The sequence below is a fragment of the Acanthochromis polyacanthus genome, chromosome 1, assembly GCF_021347895.1.
Source record: "Acanthochromis polyacanthus isolate Apoly-LR-REF ecotype Palm Island chromosome 1, KAUST_Apoly_ChrSc, whole genome shotgun sequence".
Lineage (NCBI taxonomy): Eukaryota > Metazoa > Chordata > Actinopteri > Pomacentridae > Acanthochromis > Acanthochromis polyacanthus.
In genome coordinates, this window is record NC_067113.1 from 41090665 (window position 1) to 41115321 (window position 24657).

A 24657-nucleotide genomic window follows, 5' to 3' on the forward strand; every position below is an offset into this window, starting at 1 on the left:
GGGGAATTTTTTATGTGAATTTTTGGATTTTTTTAAGACAAGGAAACAAAATTTTTGGGTGCCGGTAAATGAAGACAACAGGAGGGTTAAAATAAGTTTTCTCAGCTAATTTTAAGATCTCAATAATTTAAATATCATACCTTAATTCAAGAAATCTTACCAAGCCATTTTTCACTTGTTCTTTTGGCAGATCTTTTTACTTATTTCAAGGTAAAAGTTCCTTGAAATAAGTTTTTTTTCTTGTTTTGAGAGGGGCATTTTTTCCAGTGTCACACAGATTTATCTATCCGGTGCCTTATAAAACAGCATAAAAATAGCAAAATGGCAGTTATGATTTCAGATAATTAGTTTTTTAATTGTTGTGTGACAGAGTAAACCCTACAAACCTTCAATATTCAACCACGACAGACAGAAATACAGCAAATCCCCGCCACTCAAAAATTGGCATCAGACAATATTTCCTAGTAGAAGAAATATTTCAACAACTAACTGAAAATACTTCAACTGAGGGCTGCAAAACTAACCAAACACTAATCAGGATCATGATTTTGGCTTTCTACATATAAATCAACATGATCGAGTGTGATGTTGACATTTAGAAAATGAGAAAAATCACTTGGTATCATCTCGGGTAAATCCTGCATTAGACTGCCTTATTTCATTCTGCATAGTCATTTTTCTGACTGAGTGGGGAGACTAGAGGCTTCTCTCGCGAGCATTTACCCTCGCCCGCGTAAGATGCATTTAGGGAACATTGGTAATTTGCAGTGTCTATCAATAGCAAGTGTGTTGTTTTGGATACAGTTTTATTTGGACTGTGCCTCTAGGTGAAAAAGAAACCTATCTTATGACTTATTCAGATGCTAAGAAGACATTAGCACAAATGTAGGCCAACTTGGAAGTGAAAGGAGTGCTTTGTTTGATTCAACATGAAAGCATAGCGACACATTTAGTCCCTAAAACCAACTAATAATTCAGATAGATACATTAGGATCTCACTATTGATTGTTATAATGTATCCATTTGTTTGGTTTTTAATGGGATTTGTTCACAATAAGAAAACCACAGAATGCCACTTATCTTAGCATTAGGAAGTGCATGAAAAGTGCATGACCAGCTAATAGCGTTCACATCTGTTGGCTGCTTTACGCTGTAATAAAAAATGTCAACACTTGCCTTGAATCAGACTGATATCTTTCACTTTTTCATTGTTCACAGTGAGGAAAGTAACAGTGTTTTATACATCTTATAAAGGTGAAGAGCCAACAGATAAAGCAGCAATATTACAGCAGAATAGCTGCTTCACAGGGTAGAATATGCAGCGATTCCACCAGGTGGACGTCTGCTGATTGATGAGTGCATCTATAAGAAGGCTTATGAAAAATGGAATTCATATGCAGGCCACATATGCAGTTTGTGGATGATATACGGGCAGAGTCCATATTAATGTATCCTCCTGGGTGGTCTTCATGATCCATTATGCATGCTACCTGTTTGTAGTGCAATTCACAGAGCATAACGTAAGCCGTAGAGACGCTATAATAGCATGATTGGTGTTTGACACTGTTTGTGTTGTGGAAAATGAATACTCCTCGAGTGTGTAATCTACTGCGGTGCCGCTGTGCATATCTGATCTGAGGAGTCGCCGGGAAAACGAAGGGGAACAAAGTTTGTTTTGATTGTACACAGGAAAGAAATGAACTCACTTCATCTGCTTGACAATCGTACTTTTCCCCGATTCGCCGGCACCTGGAGAGGAGAGAGCAGAAACGAGTGTGAGTGTTTCGAAAGGTCAACGTTTACTACACATGCACCCAAGTCGTTCCTTCACATCCATTCTTAACCCTTGTGTCAGCCAGCTTGTTTATCGGGATACTCTGGAGCAAAATGTCACAAACTTCGTACACTTCCTACACGACTGAACGGCGTGACGAGCACGAAAATGAAACCTGAGCATAACAACTTCAACCAAAGAAGAACTGAGAAACAAGAGTGTGTATGCGAGTTCAACTTTCTAATACACTGACTGCACATTTCCAAGCTCAATCAGGTGGCTGTTTTGTGATAAGGCTTGCTCTAGTTTAGCGAGACTGAATCTGCCGTTGCATAATCCTAATGCGTGTTTGAAATGTTTTATCGGGAAAGGCTTCACATCATCGGTGTGAAGGCTCTTGGCGAGCGGCTACCGCTAAAATAGAATATTATTGAGTGTACTGTGAATTCCTGATAAACACGGTGTCACTTCGCCAACGAGACTCCACTCTGATGCAAAAACTGAAGGAGAGCGGGGCTGGAATAGTGAGACCATACAGGAGAGTCAGACTGATGGCACGCCTTTTGCTTTGCAGAAACGTCACAGTGTCATGGCAACGGCTCTCAGGACATCTTTAGTGAGAGGCCACAGTCACCTGAGGAGGCTTTGTGGCTTCGAGTGCGTGTGACATGTCGCTTCCACCGTTATGCATTATGCATCTGCTGCTCTTTCTCCTCGACTGCATTCGATGCCTCCATCGCCTGGCGCTCCTCCTTAACCAATCAAAGCCATCTGTGATATCCTCCCGAACCACATTCATTTGACTCGTGTGCTCTAATGGGTATTACTAATGTGCAATCACTGTCCTCATGTTGCAGCAGCAGAGACTCGGTTAGGGCGAAGCAATTGGGTGCTTCTCGGTGACACAACGCTCCTGTGCCACTGGGGAGGACTTTTAAAACCACTTGAGAGTGCCAATTCCCCGACTGAATACCAGCAGTTTCTCTGTGAGCTACAGAAACAAGAAAAAGGGGAAGTGGAATCATATCATGAAATCTACCGCTATCTGTTACCTCGTGATACTGTCAGCAGAGACTACATGGTGTGCTCTTGCATAATAAATCATCCACGTAATCTAGTTCCACTTTCCTTGTGGTTGAGAAACAAAAAAATTAAAGACAGCGCATCTTTGACCTGTGGTGCTTACCGTCGAGCCTACTTCAGATCCATCACAGCTTTCTATAGAAATATATAAAACAGGGCCAATCGTTGCCCTTTTTAAAATAATCATCATCTGCCGGAGTTTTGTTGTTTAAACGCTAATATATTCTTAATTTCTCATGAAACGGTAAATGCTGTGAAGTGTCAGAGTCGTGCAGAATGATGTTCTTGTGCTGTTTGTTCAACACATAGAGCGCTCACTCCATTCAGTCCTCACCTCTGTCTTTTCAGTAACGTACAGGAGTAAACTACAGCCTGGAAACATGACAGGAGCGGGCTGAAAAGGTTATAAGCCAGTAAGTAACGGCAGAGATAACTAGGGCCCGACTGATTTATCGGCCGCCCGATTAAATCGGTCCATTATAGCCCTTTTCAAAATAATCATTATCAGCCGGAAATTTTGCTGATTAAGCACACACATCTTCTTAATTTCTCATGAAACAGTAAATGCTGGTAAGTGTCGGAGTCACGCGGAATGGTGTACAAGAGTAAGCTACAGGGGTGGGCTGAGCGACAGGTAAGTTTGAAACGATGTTGTGAAATTAACAATAACTCAACATGTCTCCCGTTTCAAAGTTGTGCTAACCTAGTTTAAGCTACTTCCTGTCTGTATATGCTAGCAACAACATCGCTGTAGTAATGCCAGCCTAGCATAACGTTAGCCAAAAGCTTAGAAGCCAGTAAGTAACTGCAGAAATAAGTGTACAGAATTATACGTAATTGACGCAATTATACGTCACTGGACGTGACGTACCTGGTCACATGACCAGTTCTCTCGGAGTAAACATGGCGCGGTACGTGTGGACAGAAGAGGAGACCGAGACTTTTCTTGCCATTATTCTTGAGAAAAACATCACTGCCATACTAGACAGCAAACAGCAGAGGTATGCAGAGTGTTAGAAGGAGATAGAAGCGTCCATCTTCCTGCAGTGAAATCTCGCGGGATGATATTTTACGAGAGTTACGATGCTTCTGCCCAGAACAACCTTCAATGGAAACGCATTCAAAGCGCAAATATACTTTGTCGAAATTTTAGAAATATCGCTTTTATTTTGCGAAAAACTGTAATGGAAACCCAGCTACTGTCTGTCTTCAGCAACCGTTATGTCACTCTAGTTTTCTTTGTCAGAGAATACTAAAACGTGACCCAGGCTGTAACAGCAACTCACTGTGTCGTTATGGAGGAACATCAGCATCGAACTATTTCAAGGAAGTCCAATATTATCGGCCCAATATTGGCATAAAACTGTAATATCGGTCAATATTGTTAGCGTTTTCTTTTTCTTTTTTCTTTGCCTGTCATGAAAACCAATAAAATAATGCCTGGATTTCGATGGCATTTACCGGCATGTAAATGATCACATCGTCAAACTGTGTCCTGAAACGTGTAGTGTGGCTGCAGCAACAAGCTTGCTGTGTCTGACTAACAATATGTCTGTGGTTTAGGGTTATTTCCAAGCCCACATATATCGGTAGGTATCGGAAATTAAGATTAATGGCAAAAAAGCAAATATGGGACATCCCTAGACTATTTGTGACCATTATATATTTAAAATGCAACTTTTTGTTGAAGATGACATGTTTTGACATCAAAATAATGATATGAAAATAATAATGGCAAATAAAATACCGGAGAAGAGAAAATGTGTTTGACGTTAAAGGGCATCAGAGCGCTGCAGAAATAATGTTTTACACTAACCTCAACAGTACTATAACCTACCTCTAATTTGCAGCAACAAGAGGTACAAGACAAGCTGGATTTCAAAATTCATTTATAGATTGACTTTTTTTTTTTTAAGTTTATATAATTTCCCAGAGGTTTAATGCTTTGTTGCATGTTTTTGTTCCTCTCTGTTGTAAAGTTAAACAAATACTAATGGACAAAGTATTTTAAAACAGTAAAATGTTCTGCCTGTAATTCATATCTTTGTTGTTGGAGCATTAAAGGACCAAAAAAGAAGTTATTTTATTCACTGTATATTTTTTATGGATGTCCGATATTGGACTTTTTTGCCGATATGCTGATATTGTCCAACTTTCAATTTCTGATTCCGATATCAACCGATACATGTGGACTATTTAACTAATTTCAGGTAACATTAACACATTAATTTTTGTGATGCCCCATTGGATGCATTCTCAATTGCAACAAGGCTTTCCAAATGTAAACATGCGCAAAATAAAAAAATAACTAATGCAATTTAAATTATGGAAAAAAAATGCCGTATCTATGCCATTAAAAAAAATGTATTGTCTCAACAGTTCACTCTCTCCCTCCTTCTATGAGTCCAGTAAATACTAGCAAAAATCCAGGAATTATTTTATAAGAAACTGATAAAGACATTTACCAATATTACACTTTTATGCCGATATTGGTACATCCCTAAAATTTTTTATATTAGGCTGATTAATCAGTTATCGGTATATTTTTCTTCCAAATATCGGAATCGGTATCGGCTTCAAAAAAATCCATATCAGTCGCGCCCTAGTATAAAACAAGTAAAGAAAACACATGCATCCTACTGCACAGTGTCCGTCTGACCTACAAACTTTGCCCAAGTAAAAACTGTGTGCCGGGTAGTACCGTCCTGGCATTTCACCTTCAGCATAATTGGATGATGCTCATCTGAGGGCACATTATTTTAATTACGTGTCACCACTCAGGTGCCGGTGCGCCCCCGGAGGAGGAGGGGTGATGGTGCGGTGGCAGCTCCCTGTGCTCCGAGGCCAAACGCTCGGCTGTGCGAATCCCTGTGGGACTTGCGCACAGACGGTGCTCGACTGCTGGGGCGAGCCGGCACAGTTTGCATCCCTCAGCCTACCTGAAAGCCATTTTCACAACACCGCAGACACTTCGCATACCGACGCAAGCGCCTCTCAGTATGGGGCGCATGAAAATCCACTTCAGGCTGGCTATGAGCTCATGCCAAAGTTCAAATTGGGATCCTTTTAAAGCAAGTTTCTGACAGGGTGCTCCGAGCAAAGGAAATGGAGATGTCACATGTAGAGCTGTAAGTCAGTCATTTTAATTTAATACACCTTTTAATCCAAGTCAGATCCATGTAACATTATTTCAGTGACTCCTGTGCAGGTTAAGGCTAGTGCAGAGGACAGAGGGAAAGACAAAAAACCAAGCTACATATCAAAAATCTTTCTCCAGAATCACATACTTCATGCATATTTTTTTGTGGTTACGCAGCAACTGTTAGCTGGCAAGTTTCTTGGAAATTAGCTAACAATTTAATAGTATCATTTCTGCTGCTTCCCGCTCCATTTGTCATAGTGGTGTCACGAATCTATTGGCAAAGTCAGTACAACCTACAGTCAGAACTGCTTCTGAGAAAAAGAGCCAGGATTAAAAATATTGATAATTTTCCTGTACTTGCTGTGTAAACTCAATCAGTTATGAATTACAGTCAAAAAAAGTCAGAAAAATAGCAACATTATGATGAATTCTGGAACATGAAACGGGTAAAAATAGCGTGAATCTGAGCAAGTGTTCTTATTCTCTAGTACAGCGGTGTCAAACATGCGGTCCGTGGGCCAAAACCGGTCCTCCAGAGGGTCCAATCCGGCCCTCAAAGTGGAAAATTTTTAAAACTATGAATTTAAAATAATTTCTAGATCATAAGTCGTTTTCATCATAAAGTAAAATACTAGATTGTACATTGTTATTTTGTCATTTTATGTCTCATTTTGTAATATTTTGTCTTGTTTTTGACAAGGCGCTATTTAAATAAAATAGATTTTTTTTCTGTCGTTTTGTGTTTTGTCTTATTTTTGTCATTTTGTGTTTTGCTTTATTCAATGTTTAGTCGTGTTGTGTTTTTTTTTGTTGTCTCGCTTGTGTTTCTATTTTTTGTTGTTTTGTTTCGAGCTTTTGTCATTTCTTGTCTTGTTTGCGTCATTTGTGTAATTAATTTCTCATTTTTGTCGTTTGTCCATTTTTTGTCGCTTTGTCACTCTTCTAATTCTTTGCCTCTTTTTGTTTTGTTTCGTGTCGTTTGTCTCATTTTTTGTCTTGTATATGTCATTTTCCGTCCGATTTCTGTAATATTTGGTCTTGTTTTTGTTGTTTTTTTTTAATCTGACTTCTGTCATTTTGATCATAAAGTAAAATTCTACATCATTCAGTTCCAGATACTTGTGACTAAATGTTTTGTTCCTTTGTAGAAACACTGTGATCTTGAAGTTGTAATGTATAAATGATAAACTGAGGTATAATATTGTTGAAATTGAACTTATTTTTCTTAACAAATTTCAGGTCGTTCATGATGTTTTGTAAAAAGATAATTCCTTAAATGTGAACATTTCCAGAATGTACTTTTTTGCACTAAAACAAAGCAAAAATTTGGAGTTGTTGCTATTTATAATGCTATGATTTCACTGGTCCGGCCCACTTGAGGTCAAATTGGGCTGAATGCGGCCCTGAATTAAAATGAGTTTGACACCTCTGCTCTAGCATTTAGATTCAAGATCCAACTTTATGTTCGTTCACGAGACTATTCCAGCTACAACAATGTTTCTTCAGAATCGCACACACCATCTTAAAATGAATCATCAGCTCTTTATAATTCAAGAGCGAATCGATTTTACCGCACAAAAATTGGAAGACTCGACTTTAAGATGCTGCAGATTTCTTCGCCTCTAACACAAAGTGTGCTAACTCAAGTGCTGCTTAAATTCAGTAGAAACGATAATGAGGCGTCTCACAAAGAGCAAATCCTTTCACCTTGTGTAACAGAGCCAAAAGAAACTGTTGTGTGTGATGACTTGTCATGGGAATCTAACTGCCAGCAACAGTTTACAGAAACTGGCACCAGCAACAGAGCAGCAACGAGACTAAAGACAATTCTAAGCATTCCCATGGTTAGAATTTACCAAAACCTATAAATTTTGTGTGTTTCTTCATCACAACCAGCGAGTTGTGAGCCCTGTGTTTATGTAAGTGACCTGGCTGTGGCCTCGCAGCGCCGGTGATATCATTAGGGTGTGGCTGCTGTCAAAGCCTCAAGGTCTGAGGAGCACAAAACGCACCGATTTCGCCTCCCAAACATGCGCAGATCTTTAAGGGTTGCACAGAACCACAGGCCTGACCTACCGTTCTCCATGCAGAGTCATGTTACACACCCTCCGCTTTGATACACCCACCCTAAAAGAGTGGTAGACTCGCAACCGCTGGAGCAGCTGGTTTCTGTTTCTAGTGGTTCAAACTATTTTTGGAAAATTCGAGCTCACCCTTGCAGTGGAAATGTTGGGGTTTCCCCCCCCCCCAGCAGAAAACAGAGCCGTCTCTATCTCACAACACACATCTCTCCTCCTGGTTGATCTTCCCCTGAGTAAGAATCCAGGGAGGAGTGTTTCGTATGGAGACGAATGCGATTAAAATGGCTACCACGCCTGGGCCTCCTCCATTTATAGATCGCCCATGTGCTGCTGATGAACGTCTCGGAGGATCGGTAATCTGTCTTCACGGGCCGAGCTGAATTAAAGTTGGTAAACTTCTCTTCGTTCACGCTGGCTTTGGGGTCAGATCAATGGCATCAAGATAAATTAGCGTGGTTCGTGCGGGGCAGGCCGGCAGCTCAGCACGTCTACTTTTAGGTGAGCGGTCCAAGGAGGGCTTATGAATTTTGGCATAATGTGCTAAACACATTAGTAACGCCACATTAGCAGCATGAGCCCATGTCTCTGTCTTTTAGTTTTTCCACTCCTATTCGGCTGCACATATCCTCCTTCCTCTTTTACATTCTCTCAGTCTCCTATAGTCATTTCATGATTTATTGTTCCTCTCACTCACTATCCAATTCCTCTTTTTTTTTTTTTTTGCGCTCCCTCTCCCTCTGGGGGGATTTAAGTATGAGTCACTCATAAAGGATTCCAGGAGGCTCCGAGTGGTGCTACCCAGAGAGGGAAATGACCGCGCTCAATCACACACATCGATCTTCCAAAAAGCAAATCGACGGCTAAAAGATTGTTTCCCACACACACACACACACACTGACCTGCTCACGTCGAAGGACACTTACAGCAATGAAGGAATGCGAACAGTTGAACTACTTTGTCGTTTATGGTGACAGAAGAAGAGCAGCACTCACGCTGCTCCACATGTTTGATAGAGCCGGTTATATAATTGGAAACATATGGAAAGCATGAAACAATGACAAATGTCAGGCAAAGCCGAAGGATTATTAATAAAATCTTCCCACAGTTCCATGACAGCTAAAGCAAGAGTAATTAGGCTGAGGAGATTATAATCTATTTTAGCACGGAGATATGAATAGTAGGATAATTGGGTCCTGGAGATGACGGGAATGAAACGAGAGCCAAATAAAGACAGAGCTTAATGAGAAATATGTTGGGTTTTCACAGGAAAAGATCACATTTCTTCTGTGAGAGACACCTGAGCGTGGAGCCGGTTCGCGACTCGACAGCGTGCAAAGATTCAAATCACTTCCTCGTGCAAATCCGCCGTTTTACGTCACAGCGATGACAGGGGAAACGTATAAGCCTCCGATTAACATTCATGATGCCGCTTGAGAACCAGGGCACCGCGTCGAATCGTTCAGCATCGGGGCTGTGACCGATAATTATATCCTTTGTCCATTAATGTCAATTAGTTGTTTGGGCGGAAAATGCCAACCAGTGTTTCCCAAAGCTCAAGATGTCGTCCTACAATGTTGTGTTTTGTACACAACCCAAAGATATTCAGCTTAGTGTCATAGGAGAGGAAAGAAAGCATGAAACGCGGGTGTGAAACATGAGGCCCACGGGCCAAAAGCGGTCCTCCAGAGGGTCCAGTCCGGCCCTCAAAGTGTAAAAACTACAGAGAAGACATTAACTGCAGATTGTAAATTAGTAAAACTATAAATATAAAATCAAGTCCAGATCATGACAAATTGTTTAGATCATAAAGTGAAATACTAGATTAATCATTGTTCTTTTGTCATTTTGCGTCTCATTTTTGTCATATTTTGTCTTGTTTTTTGTCATTTTGATCACAAATCATTGCTCTTTTGTCGTTTTGCGTCTCATTTTTGGAAAATTTGGTCTCGTTTTTGGTCATTTTTTGTCGTTTTGATCATAAATCATTGTTGTTTTGTTATTTTGTGTCTCGCTTTTGTCATATTTTGTCTTGTTTTTGGTTGTTTTTTGTCGTTTTGATCATAAATCATTGTTGTTTTGTCATTTTGTGTCTCGCTTTTGTCATATTTTGTCGTTTTTGGTCGTTTTTTGTCGTTTTGATCATAAATCATTGTTGTTTTGTCATTTTGTGTCTCGCTTTTGTCATATTTTGTCGTTTTTGGTCATTTTTTGTCGTTTTGATCATAAATCATTGTTCTTTTGTCATTTTGTGTCTCATTTTTGTCATATTTTGTCGTTTTTGGTCATTTTTTGTCGTTTTGATCATAAATCATTGTTCTTTTGTCATTTTGTGTCTCGCTTTTGTCATATTTTGTCTTGTTTTTGGTTGTTTTTTGTCGTTTTGATCATAAATCATTGTTGTTTTGTCATTTTGTGTCTCGGTTTTGTCATATTTTGTCGTTTTTGGTTGTTTTTTGACGTTTTGATCATAAATCATTGTTGTTTTGTCATTTTGTGTCTCGCTTTTGTCATATTTTGTCTTGTTTTTGGTTGTTTTTTGTCGTTTTGATCATAAATCATTGTTTTGTCATTTTGTGTCTCGTTTTTGTCATATTTTGTCGTTTTTGGTTGTTTTTTGTCGTTTTGATCATAAATCATTGTTGTTTTGTCATTTTGTGTCTCGCTTTTGTCATATTTTGTCTTGTTTTTGGTTGTTTTTTGTCGTTTTGATCATAAATCATTGTTGTTTTGTCATTTTGTGTCTCGTTTTTGTCATATTTTGTCGTTTTTGGTTGTTTTTTGTCGTTTTGATCATAAATCATTGTTCTTTTGTCATTTTGTGTCTCGCTTTTGTCATATTTTGTCTTGTTTTTGGTTGTTTTTTGTCGTTTTGATCATAAATCATTGTTGTTTTGTCATTTTGTGTCTCGTTTTTGTCATATTTTGTCGTTTTTGGTTGTTTTTTGTCGTTTTGATCATAAATCATTGTTCTTTTGTCATTTTGTGTCTCATTTTTGTCATATTTTGTCGTTTTTGGTCATTTTTTGTCGTTTTGATCATAAATCATTGTTGTTTTGTCATTTTGTGTCTCGGTTTTGTCATATTTTGTCGTTTTTGGTTGTTTTTTGTCGTTTTGATCATAAATCATTGTTGTTTTGTCATTTTGTGTCTCGCTTTTGTCATATTTTGTCTTGTTTTTGGTTGTTTTTTGTCGTTTTGATCATAAATCATTGTTGTTTTGTCATTTTGTGTCTCGTTTTTGTCATATTTTGTCGTTTTTGGTTGTTTTTTGTCGTTTTGATCATAAATCATTGTTCTTTTGTCATTTTGTGTCTCGTTTTGTCATATTTTGTCTTGTTTTTGGTTGTTTTTTGTCATTTTGATCATAAATCATTGTTGTTTTGTCATTTTGTGTCTCATTTTTGTCATATTTTGTCGTTTTTGGTCATTTTTTGTCGTTTTGATCATAAATCATTGTTGTTTTGTCATTTTGTGTCTCGGTTTTGTCATATTTTGTCGTTTTTGGTCATTTTGATCATAAATCATTGTTCTTTTGTCATTTTGTGTCTCATTTTTGTCATATTTTGTCGTTTTTGGTCATTTTTTGTCGTTTTGATCATAAATCATTGTTCTTTTGTCATTTTGTGTCTCGCTTTTGTCATATTTTGTCGTTTTTGGTCGTTTTTGTCATTTTGATCACAAATCATTGTTGTTTTGTCATTTTGTGTCTCGCTTTTGTCATATTTTGTCTTGTTTTTGGTTGTTTTTTTTGTCGTTTTGATCATAAATCGTTGTTGTTTTGTCATTTTGTGTCTCGTTTTTGTCATATTTTGTCGTTTTTGGTTGTTTTTTGTCGTTTTGATCATAAATCATTGTTCTTTTGTCATTTTGTGTCTCATTTTTGTCATATTTTGTCGTTTTTGGTCATTTTTTGTCGTTTTGATCATAAATCATTGTTGTTTTGTCATTTTGTGTCTCGGTTTTGTCATATTTTGTCGTTTTTGGTCGTTTTTTGTCGTTTTGATCATAAATCATTGTTGTTTTGTCATTTTGTGTCTCGCTTTTGTCATATTTTGTCTTGTTTTTGGTTGTTTTTTGTCGTTTTGATCATAAATCATTGTTGTTTTGTCATTTTGTGTCTCGGTTTTGTCATATTTTGTCGTTTTTGGTCGTTTTTTGTCGTTTTGATCATAAATCATTGTTGTTTTGTCATTTTGTGTCTCGCTTTTGTCATATTTTGTCTTGTTTTTGGTTGTTTTTTGTCGTTTTGATCATAAATCATTGTTGTTTTGTCATTTTGTGTCTCGTTTTTGTCATATTTTGTCGTTTTTGGTTGTTTTTTGTCGTTTTGATCATAAATCATTGTTCTTTTGTCATTTTGTGTCTCGTTTTTGTCATATTTTGTCGTTTTTGGTCATTTTTTGTCGTTTTGATCATAAATCATTGTTCTTTTGTCATTTTGTGTCTCATTTTTGTCATATTTTGTCGTTTTTGGTCATTTTTTGTCGTTTTGATCATAAATCATTGTTCTTTTGTCATTTTGTGTCTCGCTTTTGTCATATTTTGTCGTTTTTGGTCGTTTTTGTCATTTTGATCACAAATCATTGTTGTTTTGTCATTTTGTGTCTCATTTTTGTCATATTTTGTCTTGTTTTTGGTTGTTTTTTGTCGTTTTGATCATAAATCATTGTTGTTTTGTCATTTTGTGTCTCGCTTTTGTCATATTTTGTCGTTTTTGGTCGTTTTTGTCATTTTGATCACAAATCATTGTTGTTTTGTCATTTTGTGTCTCATTTTTGTCATATTTTGTCTTGTTTTTGGTTGTTTTTTGTCGTTTTGATCATAAATCATTGTTGTTTTGTCATTTTGTGTCTCGCTTTTGTCATATTTTGTCTTGTTTTTGGTTGTTTTTTTTTTGTCGTTTTGATCATAAATCGTTGTTTTGTCATTTTGTGTCTCGCTTTTGTCATATTTTGTCTTGTTTTTGGTTGTTTTTTGTCGTTTTGATCATAAATCATTGTTGTTTTGTCATTTTGTGTCTCGCTTTTGTCATATTTTGTCTTGTTTTTGGTTGTTTTTTGTCGTTTTGATCATAAATCATTGTTGTTTTGTCATTTTGTGTCTCGCTTTTGTCATATTTTGTCTTGTTTTTGGTTGTTTTTTTGTCGTTTTGATCATAAATCGTTGTTTTGTCATTTTGTGTCTCGCTTTTGTCATATTTTGTCTTGTTTTTGGTTGTTTTTTGTCATTTTGAACATAAATCATTGTTTTTTTCGTTTTGCGTCTCATTTTTGGAAAATTTTGTCTTGATTTTGTTGTTTGTTTGACACAAATGTTTTTTGAACAAAAACAAAAGGGAAAAAAATTGGAATTGTCATTATTTATAGGTTATTACTCTCTCATTTTACCACTCTGGCCCACTTGAGATCAAATTGGGCTGAATGTGGCCCCAGAACTAAAATGAGTTTGACACCCCTGGCATAAAACATTCTATTTTAAGATGCTGGAACCAGATAAATTTGACTTAAACTTACTAATAAAATCATTTGATGATCATGTCATTCACTGAATTTCCCTTCGGGGATGAATAAAGTGATTCTATTCTATTTCTAACAGTCACCAACTCATCCATTACTGTTTGCAGCTCTACCAGACAGACATAAATATCTACTCATTTGTTTGTGGTCACCGTCATGAGTTGTCCTTTCAGTGTGTACAACACATCTCTACAACCTGACCAGCCATCAACAATCAAGCCCCATGTTTTGCTGACTTCTATCTACGTTGACAAGGTGTGTTTAGAGAAAAGCATCTTCCTGAACTGCCTGTGAATCAACAAACCCAGAAAAAGGCATCTTTTCACCGGCTGTTTATCTGCGAGGTAAACAACTCAAACGCCTAACCCAGGGCCCCCGCTTCACTGCAGCGAAGTCTTTTTCATTTTTAATGCTCGAGTCATTAGCAGCGTTCTCATCTTACAGGCCCTCTCCTTCCTTTCTCCTGGCATCCCAGCCTGCCTGTGTGTCACTTCAGGCGGTAACCTGAAGAGGCTGAGTGGGTAACCTGGCTACCACGGCGACCGGATCAAACACAAATGATGGGAAATGGAAGCAAAGCGGTCACGAAAAGCGCCACACGACCTGGCACTCGACCACCACGGCAGAAGGTGCTATTCTATCAGAGAACGAGATGGTTTAAACCAGGGGTGGCAAACATGCGGCCTTCGGGCCAAAACCGGCCCTCAAAGTGTAAAAATTACAAAGAAGACATTAACTGTAGATTGTAAATTTGTAAAACCATGAATTTAAAATAATTTGTTGACCATGACAAGTTGTTCTGACCATAACGTAAAATACTGGATTGCTCTTTTGTCATTTCGTCTCATTTTTGTAATAATTTGTGTTGTTTTTGTTGTTTTTTGTCTGATTTTTGTCGTTTGTCTCATGGTTTTGTCGTTTTCTCATTTTTGTCGTTACGTGCTTTTTGTTGTCTCGCTTTTGTTGCTATTCTACTTTTTTGTTGTTTTGTTTTGCGCTTTTGTCATTTCTGGCCTTGTTTGTGTCATTTCTGTAATTTTTTGTCTCATTTTTCTCATTTGTCCATTTTTTGTCGCTTTGTAACTTTTTGGTTTCATGTCGTTTGTCTCAATTTGTGTCATTTTGTGTCTCGCTTTAGTCATTTTGCGTCTAATTTTTGTAAGATTTTGTCGTTTTTGTTGTTTTATTTCTCATTTTTGTCATTTGGTGTTTTGCTTTATTCAATGTTTTGTTGTTTTGTGTCGTTTTTTTTCCTGCTTTTGTCATTTCTGGTCTTGTTTGTGTCATTTTTGTGAATTTTTTTGCCTCATTTTTGTCACTTTGTAACTTTTTTTGTCTAGTCTTTTGTCTCTCTTGTTTTGTTTGTCTCATTTTTTGTCGATTTGTGTCTCGTTTTTGTCATTTTGCATCTGATTTTTGTAATATTTTGTCATTTTTGTTGTTTTATTTCTCATTTTTGTCATTTGGTGTTTTGCTTTATTCAATGTTTTGCTGTTTTGTGTCGTTTTGTTTCTTGCTTTTGTCATTTCTGGTCTTGTTTGTGTCATTTGTGTGAATTTCTTGCCTCATTTTTGTCACTTTGTAACTTTTATTGTCTAGTCTTTTGCCTCTCTTTTGTCTTGTTTTGTGTCGTTTGTCTCATTTTTCGTCGATTTGTGTCTCATTTTTGTCATTTTGTTTCTGATTTCTGTAATATTTTGCCTTGTTTTTTTTGTCTGACTTTTGCCATTTTGCTCATAAAGTAGAACACTGTATCATTCAGTTCCAGACACCTTTGACTAAATGTTGTGTTCCTTTGTTGAAACACTGTGATCTTGAAGTTGTAATGTGTAAATGATAGACTGAGGCATAATAGTGCGTGAAATTGAATGTATTTTTCTTAAGAAATTTCAAGTTGTTCATGATCTTTTGTAAAAAAAAAAAAAGATAATTCCTTAAATGTGAACATTTTCCGAATGTACTTTTTTGCACTAAAACAAAGGAAAAATTTGGAGTTGTGGTCATTTAGAGGTTATTATGCTGTGATTTTACTGCTCAATTGAGATCAAATTGGGCTGAATGTGGCTCCTGAACTAAAATGATTTTGACACCCCTGGTTTAAACTAACACCACATGGTTTGTGTCAGAGCAACGGCTGACGAAAACTCAAATTCCACCCTACAGCAGCATAGCAGAAACTTGACCTAACTTGCTCGCTTTCAATCAGCAAGTCCCATCTGGTCTCCAAACACCCGAGGAATGCGGTCTACGCTTAACAAGAAAGAGCGTACATGCAGGCAAATCAATACAAACATGCCACTGAACGTCATTTCTATCCCGAGAAAATATCCGATTTGGAGATCTTAATGTGCGATTCAGTGAAAGCTGAAAAGAAAAGCGAGAGAATGTGTCGCCGAGTTGAGCAAATAGCACAAAGAAATCTTGTTTATCTTGCCGTGGCTCGTAATTATGTCCACAAAAGCTGCTAACGGCTCTTATTGTGCGCCGTCTGTCAGGTGTTTTGCCTGCTACTGGTGTTGGCTTCAGACGTTGTGTCCTGGTAACCCACATACCGTGTGTGTGCATGTCAACATTTCCCAAAGCTAGCTACCTAAAGGGGTTGGTGGAAAAGTTTTTCACCTGCGGTCTTTATTTACAAGGATAACAGTGTGTCTCTACGTGTAAGCAATGCCATTAATTTACACATGACTGCCTTCTAAATGCAAGGAATACATACAACTGATGTCAGAGAGGGAGAAATTCTAACAATAAAAGACTTCAGTGGGTGTACGTCTGTGTATTTTGAAGGGATGTATCAGTGTTGCTAAAGTAACAGCTCACGCTTGGAGGTTTCTTAAGCATAAAGCAAACATTAGGATCTGAAAATTGTTTGGGAGCACAAAGGTCAGTCAGTCCTGAGAGTAACTAAAGGGCCATGAGGCGACTGTCTCTGCATCAGCATGCCATACAGCTGCTCGCTTACTTAAGTAGATTTAGTTGGAAATGGCTGCTTGTCGTCTTCTGATTCTTCAAAAACAGACTTATGTTTGTCACTTGGCCACTGTAATTTCCTGCATTTGTTGCGCAAGTTGCCCTTTACAGGCAGAGACGAGGACAAAACAGCGAAACGTGATGTTAAATGTGATCGAATGCACAGGATACCTGGAGATTGTAGGACTGCAAGAGGACATGTGCGACAACTTTGGATGGAAAATAACAGGGAGGCATGGTGGTAATGACTGGACTCAACTCAGTTTTCAGTCCCACTGAGTTAGGCCTGGGCCCCATAATGAGCCATAGGCCTATTTTCACTGCACTGCTCTGGACTGTCAAGAGAGGAAATGTGCCATTGTTGAAAGGATTTAGTCAATACAAATGGTCTATAGAGGCTGGTCAATGGATGTAAAGCTAACAGCAGGGGTGGGGAGGGGGGCTTGACATGAATTCAATTCAAGGCCACTGAAATGTATTCTTAAAAACGCTCCCATATGGCTAATATTTCCGTCAGTGGTGTTTTTGTTTTTAAAATGTTGCGTTCAGGGACCAGAGTTCACTAAAGCTAGCAAAGAGGTGGGGGACTAGTTAGCGATGCGGAATTGAAACTCAGCAACACTTCTCAAAAAACTGACCACTAAGCGGATAATTAACCAACTCTAATGTGGCTTTTCCACGGACATGGGTGTGTTCCTGTCAATGTGGGCGAACACGGCGGCGAAGTTCGACGGACCGTCCCACCGGCTCCCTCTCCCTCCTTACCGAGCAGCAGCAGCTTGACCTCCCTGGCCGCCTTCTCCCCGTCGTCCCGCAGATTCCTGTCGATCATTTTACTGCGCTCCACCGCCGCCTTGTCCTCGGTACTCAGTGTGCATCCCATCCTCGACTGTGTCCTTCAGACCCAGATGGTGTATAAAAAAAATCTCTAAAACACCATATATACCCACATTAATTGGTTAAAACTGCCTTCACCCCGCACACACGCCCTTTTTTTTAAATGACAAGCAAACGAGATGTTCGGGGAAGGAGAAAGAAAAAAAACGGAACCGACTTTTCTCAAAAACTCTCGCGTTTCTTCACCCGCCTGAAAACGTCTTCGGGATTAAAATCCTTGTTGCATCTCAAGGGTGTAAAAAAGAATAAAAAGCTATTTGGACAGCGGAACAATTCCTGGGTGATGTCTCTTCCACCAGTTCGCCTCCATTCGTTGCAGCGGCGACTGTTAGAACTGTAGGTGCAGCTCAGACTGACGGAGCTGCTACGTTCAGCTGGCAGCAAACACACCACCGCTACACTTCCGGTCCAGCTCTTCACAATAACACTGATAATGGAGCGACAAGCATACTCAGCGGAGCCGCTGTTGGGATCTTGACACAGCAGGCTTTCGATTTAACCCAATAATTGAACTGTTATCAAGTTATTTCAGAGCAAAGTGAATGTGCTGTCTATGTTCAGCTATGTTCCACAGGGCTGCTGCCATAGTCGACAATACTTTATCAATATTTCAACGTGTGTCATCGCTTGATTTTTCTTTACAAAAATATTTTAACTCATTCTCACAAAAGCACAAAGCACCATCACAGCTAGAAGATCCCCGATTTCCATGCTGGCCTCGGCCTGAGATCTTTCTGTGTGGACTCCGGCTTCCTCTCACAGTCCAAAAGTATTCAAAAACAGGTGTGAATGGGAGTGGGATTGCTTGTCTCTATATGTAGCCCTGTGATAGACTGGTGACCTGTCTAGGGTGTCCCCCACCTTCACCCTAAGTCAGCTGGGATAGACTCCAGTATCCATGACCCTAATGAGGATCAAGCGATGTATAGATAATGGATGGTTGGATGGATTCTACACTACTGGTCAAAAGTTTTGAGACAAGTTCTTATTTATTTAAAAGAGAAAGTGTCTCAAAACTTTTGACCAGTAGTGCATTCTTCTTTATCACTACGTATATTTAAAAATTAAGAATATGGTGATCTCCTGCTTTTCTTATTCCCATTTTCGAAATAATTAACTCTTAGACATCAACTTTAGTACCTGTTTGCGTCACCAGGTGGGGTTCCTTATTGTTAGTCCGCCAAGGAATGCGATGGAGGTATATGATGACCGTTTGTCTGTCTGTGAATTTGTCTGTGTGTAACATTACTCAAAAACAAAACAACGGATTTGGATGAAATTTTCAGAGAAGGTCAGAAATCACACAAGGACCACCTGATTAGATTCTGGCAATATTGCAGCTTATAGTCTGGATCTACGGATTTGTTAAGGATTTCCCATTGCAAGGTAGCGGCATGGCATCACTGTAACTATAACAAGTGAACACTACTTCAGCTGCCTGCTGATGATCACATGATTGCAATCCTACTTTAAATGATACAATGACTGAGCAGCCTTGGCGGAGTACTGCACTCTCTGAGTGCTTTTCTTGTTAAATACTGTGGTGACCAGAAGTGGAGGTCAGATCCATGTTGGCAATTAGAGAGCGTTTTGGCAGCTTAGTTTATGAAGGGGTATCATGACAAAGTCTTCTGTGATGCTTAATGAGATCTGGCCAGTGCACACGTTAGTTATCAAGCTCCAGGAAAGTAAGGTCATCACACTTCCTTTCTATGATTAACCCATGCTTCACATGATTATCACAGTAGGGCTGCCACAGTTAGCTGACATGCTGAAGATGTGTCAGTGTTTTAAATTGCTGCATTGTTTTTCAGTTTCAGTTTCTATAAGGCTTAAATTCATTCTTACAAATGTTTTTCTTCCATATCACTGTCATTTAATCAGCAAGATGTCAGTCGTGTTTAACTCCCAATCAAGTCTATTTTGTTCCCAAACTGAGTTATTTTATATTTAGTAGCTGCTGATACTGTTTTCCGAGATGATTTTCCGAGCATGTCATTTCCCTTCCTTTGTATCATCTCATCCACTGTCTGTTGTCTCAGTTTTCTGTCCAGAAACCGTATACACAAACATAACATATTAACTATGATGAGTTGTCACAGTTCTCAAACTGGACAACTTTCAGTCTATTATAACTACTTTTTTTTTAATCCATTTTCTCAGAGAGCATGATTAAATAAAGTATATTATTCTGGCGCTTTTATTTTGAAGGAAACGTCTACGCACCAGGACTCCTGCCAAATCTGCACATGCTCAGCTTTACACGCTGCTGTCAGATAAAAACTCATAATCTATGCATTATAAGCTGCATGATGTGAGTGTTACTTTGATCCACAATACACAAGAAATGCATTTCCCTCCTTATTTTCGATAATATGGTACTAAAGTTTGAATAAAACTCTAAGAGAGACAAGTGACGTATCACAGTGAAAACCACATACATAGTTAATGCTTCTCTGATCGCATTTCATCTACATTACATTACATCTGTTCAGGTTAAATTGTAACCGAGTAGCATGTATTTCTAGCATGTATTGTTCCCATGGGAACCACACCTGTAACCCGCCCCATCCCCTACCCAGTCAGCTGTACACAGCCATTGTTTGGGGTTTAAATAATTCAGCCTGTCAGACAAAGTCAAGTGTGAGTCTTCAAAGTCAACACTCCAGCTTAAGGAAGGCAGCGTTAACTTCAAAACTTTGCCGCAAAAAAAATCCACTGTGGTGTAAACACTGCCTCTCCGACTCTGTGCAATTTTCATTTCCAGTGTGGCTTTTTGGGAATACATGCAAATATTAAACGCTGACCTTTCCATTCTAATCCCACGCTGGCTGGAGGTTTCCCCTCTTTGTCATCTAGACCTTCTCCAGGTCTGAGATAACAAGAAACACAGAGTGTATCCCCACGGCAAAGAAGGTTATGTCCTTTTATCTAACCCAGAAAATACCACAGACATGGAATGCATTCATATTCTTGGGAAAAGACAATGCTCCTTATGATAAAATATTCATGCTTATGTAAAACCCTGCTGCTTCCATTAGGAGTTATAAAATCCTCTTCAAGGTTTGGCTTCCGGCTGCAGACAGAACAAGCATTCTCTGTATGTGTATAGAGAAAAATAGATTTTTTTTTCCAGAATTGTGATTTTTATTCAGTCAAATAAATCAGAAATGAGAACCAGTGGTGCATTGTCTTCTGTGTACATAGTGATCATTCCAGATTAAATTAAAAGCCACATTTTGGCTGTAGGTGAAGAGACACAGGAATCTTAAAACTACATGAAAACAACAGAACTTATTCAAACCACTTAGTATGCGTTTTGAACGAAGTTGGACATCTCTCTCAACATTTTTTGTGAATGTTCTTAAGACACATTTTTAACATTTCTTTTTTCCACCAAAAAACGTTCAAATATATCTCAAAAATGTTGAAAATGTGGACATCGGAAGTTTCACTGTGAAAATATATATTTTTCCCCACATTTTCAAACATGAGGGTTAATTCGATGGACAAAGGTGATGAAAAACAAAACGATCTCGATGCAGTAATGCAGTTAGAGAATACATTCTCAGCACTTTTTTTCCCCCCCAAATATTGCTTGCTGCTTTGTTCCACTCCCCACAAGAGGGCACTGTCAGACTCCAAAACGTAGCAAAAAAGCTGCATGATATGTCAACAAAGCCCGCAGGAAGGTGAGGGAAAGGCAGGCCAATGAACTATACTTTCCTCTAATGAAGGCCTGCTCACCAGATCTGTCTTCAGTGACTTTCAGATACTATAAAAAACAAGCAGAAGCTATGTTTTGGGGAGGAAAATGCTTTTATTTTGTTGATGGATGAGTTTAATTCCGAAAAACTCACACAGCAGCTGGCAAAGCATAAACTTAGTGTGTGTCCAGGTGATCTTGAAAGTGTATTTAGAAGATAAATACTGAAGTCAGCCAGGTCAGATTTATTTTTGCATGAGGAGACGTCTCTGTATGAACTATTGTGTGGAAGCAGGGCCTCTGTTTTCAGCCTGCAGTCGGAGATGAGGGAATGATGGTGCTGCCCTCTAGTGGTAAGAATAAGTAACTCCACAGAGATGGAAATAGTGTGTTTACAGACCACAGAATGTAAAGTCATGGGGGGGAAAAATGATTAAATCACCCTTATTTTCTTCAATTTCTTGTTCATTTTAGTACGTGGTAACACTAAAGGTATATTACCTGAAGAATACAGTGAACACAACAAAAATGCAGCTGATTATAACACTTTATGTCCTATTTGTTAGGTAGTGTCTACAGACCCGTACCCGTAACCTGTGGCCTACGGATACGGCACTTTCCATTTGCCGACAGATACGGACCCGTATGCGAGTCTCGCGAGTCAAGAAGCTGCTAACCACTGCAAACTGTTGAAAGGTAAGCAAGGGTTAAGGTTAGGGTCCGTAGCTGTAGTACCGATGCTACGTGTCCGTACCTCTGGTGTCTACTGGGAGTCACATGACCAGATCTGGCGTATCTGATTGGCAAATGGAAAGTGCCGTATCCGTAGGCCACAGGCTACAGGTACGGGTCCGTACCTCTAGCAACAACCTATTTGTTATGCTTCAGCTTCATTATATTCCCAGGGTATATAAGAGGTCATTTCATGTCATAAGTAGCACTACACATGCAAAGGCCTAGAGTGGTTTCCTGCTGATATTCAAGCCGTAGCACAACTCAAAAGTTATCAGCTCTCACTTAATGTCTAAAATTAAAGAATCATGTGAAGCCACAAAGGAAAGCATTTTGGCACTGCTGGAAATTGGCATGAGTGAGAGACAGGTAGCAAAAAAAAAATTGAAGATCTCCAAGACAGCCATTCGTTTTGCCAGGAAAAAAACAAATCAAAGTGTTTCATGTTTCTACCAAACTGCTAGCTGGTTGTGGCAGGAAACATCTTTCTGCCCCACGAGATGACCATGCACTCGCCAGACCTCCAGGGACCTTAAAATGAGTTGACACTGTCCAGAAGTGTGACTTGTTGGTAAAGACAGTTGGAAAGCGACTTGTTGAAGCTGGTCTGAAGTCACACAAAGCAGGAAGAAGCCCTTCATCAAGGAAAGGCAGAGGAAAGCCCGGTTAATCTTTGCTGGGATCACATGGATTGGACTGTTGATGAAGGTTCTCCATGACGCAGCGCATAAATGGGATCTGGCTTCCCCACATTTGGGGAAACATGGGGAAGCCAGATCACATTTATGCAAAAAAAAAATGATCATAGTTTCATGGGTACAGCAAGAGAAACATGATTATTATACAAAGAATCGCTCATCAGAATACATCTTTACTGTCATCATCAGGTACCTGTATCTATCGGTGATGGCTGGGTGGGGCTCATTTTTACCATGACTGTATATTAAATATGATTTCCAGCAGATCACAATAGAGCATCGCATGAATTCAAAGAGTTCACTGCACCAGAGATACACACAAATCACAATTGCACTATACAATTGTGATGGGGATGGGGGCTATTGCAAGGGCTGAATTGTGGAATAAATGAGTAAATGACCAGAGAAGCAAATATTGCAAAACTTGAGTAATGACCGGGTGGAGCACACTTAGAATTTGCCAAGGAGGACAAGACAGGGAGGTGCAATTATTAAGCTGTAATACAGAATGATTAAAACTATTTAAAAATGCCCATGAATAAAAATAGTTTTATCCTAAAAGTCCATTAAAATACAATAAAAACAAGTGGGCCAAAAATGCACAATGTGAATAAAACGCTTAAAACAAGCTAGAAATGGCACCGTCCTTGAGCAGGGGCTAAAGGGCAGTCGGGGATGCAGGCAGCCTTCCGATCCAGGTCGGTGGAGTCCCCTCGGTCACACGCACCAGGTCACACCAGAGGTGAAGGAAACCGCTGCCCCTATGTGTGTTAGCTCACGACGCCGCTTCACTCGTCTCAGAATTCCACCTGGCTGGCCGCTCCTCTGGCATGCTGGGAACCCTTACGTAGACACAACAACAAGCGGCAGTCTGCGTTCTCGTACAACGACAGTGTTAGCTTAGCTCATGTCCGCCAAGTGCTACTACTTTCTCTCTCGGTACTTACACGGCAGGCAGGGACTTCTCCCTGCCGCTGCGTGTGAATCACGTCGTAACACTTGCGGGCTCGCGGTCTCCGGTACGTGTGCCTTTCCTTCAGCCCCTTTAGGACAGTTGCGATGTGGCTTGGCGCTCTTTGCGCCCTTGGCGCCTGCCTGTCTGCTGCTCTTCCCTTGGTCTCGGCGTCTTTCTGCTGCTCCCGTTCAGTTGCTTTATTGTTCCTGGCTCCAACCACGCACAGCTGAGGGTGATTGCCCAGGACTCAGTGATTGGGGAAAAACATGTGATTTGGGGTGGTCATGGCTACGGCAGGTAGGTGGCAACAACTAATTACACATGCAAATAAACTCAAAACACACAGCAACCCAATAAACCATAAATAAATGCAAAGCAAACAATAAAGGTATAAAGAAAAACACAAATAAAATGCCACATCCCCTTGTGCCGGATCACACAATGATTTTGTTGCACTGGAGGAGCTGTCTAAAACGTCTCATTATGTCTTTTAGGTTATTATGTTGTGCAGATTCACATGTTAGAAACTGTGGATGCACATTATCAAAATGCTCTATTCAGTTGCACTACGGGATCCAAACATTTACTCTGCCCGAATATATCTACTCTATCATTTGACCATTCTGTCCCTCCTTCCAGTGGCATTAATGAAGTGCTGGAGTAGCCCATTTCCCAGTTTGCGTGCCTCCGTCATAACCACAATCTGTCATATCCACAATCTGGCGTGTTGAGCAGCGTGCCAGGCTATACGATGTTTGTCTGAGTAGAAAGCAGCAAAGCACACAACCCAACCCAAAACCAACTAAAAGATGATTTGCAACGCACGTACTGATTTGGTCATAACCAGAGCTCTGTTGTTGATGGTCAGCATACAAAAATCAATGTGCAAGCAGATCCTTTATCACAACAACAAACCCGGATAAGTGCATGGAAATATCTTTGGGAGATAACGAGCAATTCATTTCAACATCCACCCCATCATGAGAGTGTGCAACCACTAAGAACAGATAAGGCTCTATAACTGTGTCTCCGCAGTGGGAATACGCTCAATCATTTATGCGCTGCTCCCTTTCTTTCTTTCTTTTTTTCTGTTGCTAAGTTTG

The 24657-nt window shown here is 39.3% G+C and overlaps 1 protein-coding gene across 1 annotated transcript in view; it reads right to left on the reverse strand.

The window, feature by feature from the left end:
• The window catches only part of gnai1 (guanine nucleotide binding protein (G protein), alpha inhibiting activity polypeptide 1), a 30019-nt gene extending 12194 nt beyond the window's left edge, over window positions 1-17825 (reverse strand). Inside the window, exons 1-2 of the mRNA XM_022199147.2 lie at window positions 17332-17825; window positions 1707-1749 (exon numbers count right to left, since the gene is read on the reverse strand). Coding sequence (XP_022054839.1) covers window positions 1707-1749; window positions 17332-17449 — 161 coding nt within the window. The 5' untranslated portion in view covers window positions 17450-17825. The remainder of the gene's footprint in view (window positions 1-1706; window positions 1750-17331) is intronic.
• Between the last annotated feature and the right edge of the window lie 6832 nt (window positions 17826-24657).